This window comes from Lasioglossum baleicum, chromosome 5, assembly GCF_051020765.1.
Source record: "Lasioglossum baleicum chromosome 5, iyLasBale1, whole genome shotgun sequence".
Taxonomy (NCBI): domain Eukaryota; kingdom Metazoa; phylum Arthropoda; class Insecta; order Hymenoptera; family Halictidae; genus Lasioglossum; species Lasioglossum baleicum.
This window is the reverse complement of record NC_134933.1, coordinates 18440884-18449204: the sequence shown is the minus strand read 5'-3', so window position 1 is coordinate 18449204 and position 8321 is coordinate 18440884. Positions and strand designations below refer to the sequence as shown.

Below are 8321 nucleotides of genomic sequence, written 5' to 3'. Positions count from 1 at the left end.
GAAATCATATATTAACATGGTGAATTTTATAAAATTTTCAACAATTTTGTATCTCATCTTCTCAATTTTGCTAGAAATGCATAAAGAGATCCGCAGTCTATTCATACCGTATTGTAACGTTTTACGAAGACGATACAATATTATGGAGTTTCAGTCTCTTCGAGATTGTTCGCAAGAACTTAGATTTGCATAAACTTCCGTAGTATCGTAAGAATGAGAACGTTTCAAAAGAATTTGTTTTTAAACGGTAAATGCAGTTCGTCATCGCATTGATTCTCTGCACCTCTAAGTGCATCTGCGTCTTTGGTTGTATCAGCACTTAATTTAATTATTGCTACATGTACTTATATCGTATAGTTTATAATAAATACTTAAGAACAAAAACAGTATCGACAATATCTTCTTTTCATTTCTTTTTCAAATGCTGCACACGCTTTAAGACAACACAACAGTCAAATGGTAATCCATTAAACTCGACAAGATCAGAGTATAATATTCGTGCTAAGAAAAATGCATGAATCGATGATCAAGGCCACAATAATGTTACAGGATGAATGGTTCCAGTGTATACGATTAACCAAAAAGAGATTCTGAGAATGTCAAATGTAGTTAACATCTTTCCAGTCTACAATTTCTCTTATTTAAGACGTAATATCAGTGCACGATTATCTTCCTATATAAATACTAAAATAGCTTTCCATGCTTTACGCGAGTATCAACGCTATTTGCGGATGCAAATAGATCATACTCCAATGAGATTCACGTTTCACATGTCTTTCTAATTGTATATAGTCTTGTACAATCGATTCTAGTATAAAGTCATACCTTAAAAATGCAATAATCACCCAATACGCGGTAAAACGAAAAGAAAAAAAACCAGAAAATTCTCAAGACTCTCTTCTCGGAAGCTAACATTTAAACTTACAAAGTATATTATTATACCTTATCGAATTAACGATATAGTCAGGACCAAATAGTGTCGTATCGCTTTCATGGTAAAAAACCCTTATCATAAATATCGATTTTTGGATGAACAGCAGTTTAAGAAAACGAAAAGTCGGACTTTCTGACGTTTTTTGGGGTGCACACCCATCTCGGGTAATTTGAATAAATGCCTGCGCGGGGTGCCCTCATCAATCGGTCGAATACTTAATTGGTCGATTGTGAGATTATTCTACAACGAATATAAATTCAATAAACGTTTTACGATCGCTTCAGAAGCTCAAGCGTTTTACTTAGTAAATTTTCGTTTTGTTATTAAATATTTGGAACACGCGCAAGGCACAATACTCTCAAGCTATCACACGTGTTAGGATGAATTAATATTTCTCGTCCTCTCTCTCGGTAATTAGATTTGTTTAAATACAGAGTTAGCACCAGTCCAATCTTGGTTAGAGTGAGCAAGTATCGTCCCTATAAATCGGGAATTTTACGAGTCACAATCGCAGCTGCAAGGAAAAAGATATTCACGCATTCCTTCCTTCAACTGAAAGTTCGTAAAAGATGATCTCTTACTATAAATTAATATTAATACTATATCAGTATAGTGTTTCATTGAGAATCAACAACCATGTCCTCGGTTATGTTACTAAACTGTAATACATATATAGAATTCGAAGCTCATATATAAAATAATAATAATACGTATCAAATATTAAAAAGCTTGAATGACATGTGAATAGAGATGTATAAACACTTGATTCCCATGTGTCATATATAAAAAAGAAAGTATTGAATCTTACTACATACCTACATATATGTATAACCAACTCCATAAAATATTATACAATATAACACATTGTTTCCCTTTTTGCACCAGACAGTTCTGTACCGATTCTCTTAGTACTGCGTAACAGTATTAATCTAACACTCGCTGCAATAAAACAACCTCTTGCAAATCATTCTTTCCTTTCTCTGGTATTGTCTTTAAAAATTGTTTCATTTCTTTCGTACTACGCGATACCTAATTGTTAAACTCAGAAGCATCGAGTCGAAAAAGAAATTATTCGGGGGGTAAAAGTTACACGGAGGCAACGTTAGCATTAGTAATCGTCACTTGCAAGGATTAATGGCGGTGTGTTACTAAAAAAAATGGTTAATCTCATATATTCATATCGTAGAGGTGTGGAAGAGCACCTACCACTGAAGGCATCTGACAACCACGTCGAACCAAAAGTCGAACGGATGGCCCACCGTTTCGTATAATTTCGATTGCCTCCGTGTGAGTCATGTTTTTCGTGTTAATTCCATTTATCTCGATTATTTGGTCTCCGACCTGAAATGTAACAATGCAAAATACAGATCCTTGAAACAGCTATCGCTTTACTGACACACATTCGATTTTATTAATAGCTCATCTCTTACTCTCAATCGATTATCAATAGACGCGGGACCATTCTCAGCAATTTGCAACACAAATAGTGGCATATTTTGAAATTCACGCCCGCCGCGAATACTAAAACCAAATCCTCGGGTTCCGCGTGTTAATTCGACCGCGTGGTATTGGCCTCCGTCTCCGTCGCACGTTGGTTCATCCTGCGATAATTTATATTATATACACAGGATGCTCGAAATATAAAATTAAATATTTTGTTCGAAGAGTAACCATACAACATCCTCCTCAGAATTTATGATAAAAACATTTTCAAACAATATGTGGAGAATTGATGTATCCCTACTCTTGGAGACACTTAATCAAAACCACTCGTGTAATTAGTGAGCAGTACCTTTTGAGACAGAGACGTATTGCTGCAACAATCGTCGAGCGGGTAACCGATCGTCAAAGTAACAGAATAACCTGAGTCCTTGATTAAGTTCACGATATCCTTGTGGCAGACGTTCGTGATATCCACGTGATTAACGGCAAGAATATGGTCTCCAACGTTCAACCGGCCGCATCTTTCCGCAGGCGAGCCTTCAATTATCCTACCGATAGTCGAGCCAGCTTTGTTCACCGAAGAGATGATCACGAAGCCAAAACCTTCGTTTTCCATTCGAGTGACCGTCACGTCGTAAGGATACTGATGATTCATTTGTCTACTGTACGGAGCCTGTAGATTTTCTGGAAGATGTTCCTGGGTGTTAATTCGACGTCGTATTCCTAAAGTAACCCTGCCATTTTGAGCTGCAGCGATCATCAACTGGACGACATGGTGGTGCGACGAGTTCAAAACACTCTCACCGTCGACCGACATGATTAGATCGCCTGTATTCAGTCTGTTGTCCAAATCGGCTGCACCACCAGGTACAATGTGTCCGACAGAGACCTGCTAACAGTTTGATTATCAATACCTTCAATTTTCATCAATTGTACAGGATGTCTGAGTTAAAAAGTATCACCTAAATAATTAGAGTTGTGCGAGAGTTCGACAATGTCGGCTCGGGATGGATTCTCGACCCGATACCTCGCACACCTCTACTAAAAATATCTGTCTTAATTATCATTAGACTGTGGCTTTTTATGCACAATAAAAACAAGAGTCAAAACAGAAATTTTTTCCACTTTTAATCATTTTTACCATAAGTGCATAAAATCTGCAGCCTACTTATCATTGTACGAAAAAATTTCTCGGGATAAAGTTATACTATTCTCGATGAAGATGTTCACGGCATAACAATAAAGAAGCAAATATTTGGGCGATTTCATTTAGCTAAGACATTCTGTATATGTTAGCAATTTATGTTCTCACTTGAGATCCTTCCTCGGTGCCACCAACTATTCTAAATCCGAAGCCTGTATCCTGTCTCACTAACGTCACCAACGTTTCTATCCATTCTATGTCAGGCACAATAGGACATACTAGTTCATTGGTGTACTGGGTATATCTAAAATCGAACTAATGTTAACTGAACGGAACTTACACGGAAATCTATGAATGAAATTTATGCTTACCGTGGTATAGAACTGGAATGTGGTTGCTCATGTTCAAAACTCGTGGTTTCCTTACGCTTATCCCATATCTCCCCAGTGTCAACATTCTGCTCCTGACCGATAGAATATACATTGTAATCTTGCTCGCTGTACTGCGAGTGGGACTGCGTCGTGTACAGCTCTTTATAGTAGTCCGAATGCAAGCATCCGTTTTGTTTCAGCATGTTATCGTGATGAGGTATGTCGATAGAATACACATCGTTGTTTATGTTCAATTTGTCGTTCGTGACCCAATCTCTTTTCGCGGTGTTTCGCACCGAATCGTCGTCGAGATTAGTCATCGTAGCGAAATTATCGGACAGGTTCGTTATGTTGGCCTTGTACGGGTCAGTATAGTACATGCTGTGAGTATATTCGCCGTACTTGTATCGGTTATCTAACGGGTTTAGCTCGTTTTCGCTTTGCTCGGTCCAATTCGGTCTGATTGCATTCGTTGGCGACTTAGGGCGATTTCTAGTGTCTATCAGCGGTGTTTTCGGTCGACTCGGTACGACAGTCTTCGTTTGAGTGCTGTAGATATCAGCGGTCGGTGTTTTACTTCGAAAAAAGTCCTGTGAGTTCTTCTCCTTCTTCTCGTTCGACTTTGACGTTGTTCTTTGTACATGTATCAACGCTTCTTCGTTGCGCGGACAATCTTTCAGCACCTGCACCACTTCGGAGTGGCACATGTTTCTCACATTGATGTCATTTATATTAACCAGAATATCACCCTCCATCAAATTTTTGCAACGCTGCCGGTCCAGGATCTTCTTGACTTTTTGACCGTGCGCAGAATCCGCTATTGTGAATCCGAACCCCATGGTCCCCTTCACGATCGCAATACTAAGAAATTCAGGTTTGGAAGACAACGGTGAGTCCTTGCAATCGTTCATGTCGTTGCTCTCCGACAGAAGAATGTCGGTGCTGCTCGGTCGTTTAATCGTGTTGATCTTGTCCGAGATACACAGGTCCGGCATCGAGTTGACAGAGGTGGTGGCGAGGTTCTCACCGTTTTGGAGGCTATGCACCGGCAAGAACGTGGAGTCCAGGAAATTGAAACGACCGTTGCTTTGCAAGGTGGGATCCAGATCCATGTACATCCGGGGATCTTCTGTTAAAATATCTGAAGCGATAGAATTTATTCTTGAAACGGATGCATGTAGAAAACATTATCTTTACCTGGCGCGTTAACAGCAATTGTGGTAACAACTTCCGTGTTAGGGTCGTTCGGATCGAACGGCAACGGATAACCCCGACATACCTCCAGCGTGACAGTCTCGCCGCTACCAATTGATTTAAAAACATTCACCATCTCGTTATGAGTGAATCCCAAAACGCACGTGTCGTTAACGTATACCAAAACATCCCCTGCAATTAGCATCGTTCTAGGTTTATATCGATTTGTATTATTGAATGTAATCTCTAATATGGTCTCATTAATTACCAGTTTGCAATTTTCCATCCAACCACGCAGGGCCATTCGGTACAACGCTTTTTATTTGTAAAAATTCCTCCACCGAATCGTCTCCGCCGACAATGGTAAACCCTAGCCCTCTCGAACTCTTTATCAACGTTGTTCTTATCTTCTGACCCTTTAGTTTATCCGGATTCCTAGTGAAATTGGGACTCTTTCTTTCCCCTAAACTTTGCTGAGCCCTTTTCGCTTGCAATACTGGATTTTCATACTGAGTTCGACGATTTACATGATCAATGAAGTACGTTCCATACAGCGTGTCATCTATTTTCTCCCAACCGTATGGCAATTCGTCATCCAAACATTCCTCCAAAGATCTTTTTTGAAATTTGGATAGCCGTGGGTCCAGCCAATGCGAAGTACCCGTGTTGTGGCTGTAATACACACAAGTATTTTAATTAATCATGAAACGATCGCAATTGATTCCAAGCAATCAGTGTGCAGCAATCCTTGGTAAATCATATTGTTACTGGGATCACTGATTGTACGAAAATTGTAACACCAATTGGCCAATTTGTGCCAATACACGATGATGCACACCTCATTGCATAATTTAACCAAATTTTCATACAATAACCAGCCCTAGCTACAATGCAAATCATCAAACTATTTGGTACATCATGTCACGTACTCTATAAAATATACTTCTCCCGTGTCGGTGTAAGCCTTCTCCCAATTTGGTGGCAATGGTCCTAACTGGTCTTCCGTGGCTTGATTACGACTCCTGTTGCCCTGTTCTTGATTGGGTATCCCTGTATTTGGTTCTGAACTTGAACTGTACAAATACGTAGGTGGCATGCGATGACCAGTTTCATCGGTTCCACTGATAGCTAATACCTCCTTATCCATGCTCTCTCCTGCAATTACACATACAATTATAACAAGCGATCGTAGCAGTAACCACACAAATTACAAAAAGCAAATTACAAAATTGTTTTACCATCATTGGTATTATCAATGGACGTTGTATCTTCAGTTTTTGTAGCCATTTTACAATTCTCAAGTTCCACCTTAATACCCTACTGAATAACAACAACAGTAATAGAGCTTTGAGACAAATATAAAAAAAAATCTGTAGTTATTATAATAATAGTAGTGTACGTTCATTTTTAGAAAGTTTTTTCAGGCAAGTCAAAAATGTGGATTTTTATAAGAAAAAGTCTACGACTATATTGCAAACAATTATCGAATCATCCCCGTGAATAACAAAGACTCACAACGGTCATGAAATACTGTTAGCGGTAACGATACACCGTATCAGGATTACAGATAGTATTTCACCCGTTGCGACACCATTTATGCAACGTTTCCAAACATTTTTCACGTTGTTTCGGGATTAGTTACGCGGGCAGGGTAAATCGCATTATTAGAGTATGAACAAAAAAGAAAACGGTTTTATCCGCGTGTTCAATGGGGTGGTCCTTCGCTTTCAACGCCAGAGTATCTAATCTCATCCTCCTTAATTCTGACACTTCGCGAGAAAATGATGTGTGAAAAATTTCAAAATGATTGGACAACGGGAAACGGTGCCGCGTTCGAGTTGAATCACCGAAGTTTCAGCGACTTCAACATCAGTTGTTTCGAACATGATCTTCTCCTGTTATCTAAACGCTGCATTGTATATTGTTTCAGATGAAAGTTCAAAGATTTCTTGTATATTTCTCGTAGTACATAAGTAGTAATACATACGTGCACACTATTAAACTGTTATACACGCATGAATACTTCTTGGACGAGAAAATACGGTTATGTTCGAGACTAATATGAAATTACTATCATTTCTTCGCGAAGTGTCACGATTTAGGGGAATGAGACTGAATGAGACTAAAAGAAAAAGATAGCTCGAAAGAAGTTTTTGACCCGTACAGTTAAAAGGACCATTCCAGTCTCCAAACGTCTGACAGATAAGGGCAAGAACGGAAACGTTGACAGTGAAGAGAGCACGGCGGAGACGCACGATACTCCAGGGAAGCGGACAGACAGGTGTCCGTGGTGAAATTACATAAAGCAGGAGAGGAACACGACACACGGCGGACGTGAATGCATTCTTACGAATGCATTCACCCGAGGGAGAGACTGTGCGTAGCCCACATATCGTGCATCATTGAATGCAACTTTCTATCTAGGAAAGTAACGTGTTGTCGAGTCTCCCGGGAACGTAAATAACGTTTTTTCGTTCCGAGACGCGATTCTAACGTTTTTCCGCATGCATACCCCGAGGAAACGTTACTCGTAGATTATCTTTCTCTCCTTCCTTTCTTCCCTTTCTCCCTCTCTCTCTCTCTCTCTATCTATCTCTGTCTTTCTCTGCTCCCCTGCTGTCCCCTGCTTCTCTATCTCTCCGTCTTTCTCGCTCGCGCGAGTAGAACGAGATTGAGATTAGCATGGAAATTCGCGAAGTGGGAAATCATGGTACAGTATAGACTAGGAAAATGTATAATCCGTAGACGGCTCTTTTTCGAAAGGGATTTTACTCACGGTAATCACGATCGACGAGATTTTCTTTTGATTCGATCATCCTGGCTCAGCCGCGGAAACGGGCTGGAATACTTCGCCACTGAATCACTTTAGGATCATCGAAATACTAATCATTTTCGAAATGATTATGAAGTGAAACGTAACCACGGCCGTCACACAGCTACATCACACACGACACTGAAATACTGAATATCGCACCCAATCGCACCGCGGCGAAGGCATTTAACCGACGTACGCGTGCGCGCGCCGTCTCGCGGTTGCAACGCACGCTACACTTCTCGCGCTACATTTGAATTTGAATGTGGATCTCGAGACTTGAGAATAAGGGTGGATTTATAGTAGAGCAGCGAGGTGAGCTGTGAGGTGAAAAAAAAGAAAAACAAAGAAAATACATATGTACTTTTTCATTAGTATGTGTCGAAATGTTGTCACGAATGCTGGTTTCTTTTCACCGCGCCG

At 40.0% G+C, this 8321-nt stretch overlaps 1 protein-coding gene across 8 annotated transcripts; it reads right to left on the bottom strand.

Moving 5' to 3' along the window:
• Positions 1-775: 775 nt before the first annotated feature.
• Positions 776-8286, bottom strand: LOC143209018 (membrane-associated guanylate kinase, WW and PDZ domain-containing protein 1). 8 transcript variants are annotated; one of them, XR_013009029.1, is made up of 12 exons: positions 7863-8286; positions 6325-6406; positions 6016-6241; positions 5355-5758; positions 5090-5278; positions 3893-5033; positions 3690-3825; positions 2727-3269; positions 2365-2535; positions 2141-2275; positions 1750-1873; positions 1031-1486 (listed from the first exon to the last, which is right to left on the bottom strand). XR_013009029.1 is itself a non-coding variant. In XM_076424126.1 (11 exons), the coding sequence occupies exons 2-11, from the start codon at positions 6371-6373 to the stop codon at positions 1010-1012; spliced, it is 3159 nt and encodes a 1052-aa protein (XP_076280241.1). In that variant the 5' UTR covers positions 6374-6406; positions 7863-8286; the 3' UTR covers positions 776-1009. The 8 variants fall into 8 exon arrangements, 6 of the variants coding, with proteins under 6 accessions (XP_076280241.1, XP_076280244.1, XP_076280246.1 ...); XR_013009030.1 differs by having other exon boundaries at positions 1031-1448; XM_076424126.1 differs by lacking the exon at positions 1750-1873 and having other exon boundaries at positions 776-1174.
• Between the last annotated feature and the right edge of the window lie 35 nt (positions 8287-8321).

Coding starts and splice junctions, on each gene's coding strand:
- LOC143209018 (XM_076424126.1), bottom strand. CDS start 6,373: ATGGCTACAAAAACTGAAGATACAACGTCCATTGATAATACCAATGAT. Junction 5,279..5,354: donor GGATGGAAAATTGCAAACTG/GTAATTAATGAG, acceptor TGCTAATTGCAG/GGGATGTTTTGGTATACGTT. Junction 3,826..3,892: donor CATTCCAGTTCTATACCACG/GTAAGCATAAAT, acceptor GTTCGATTTTAG/ATATACCCAGTACACCAATG.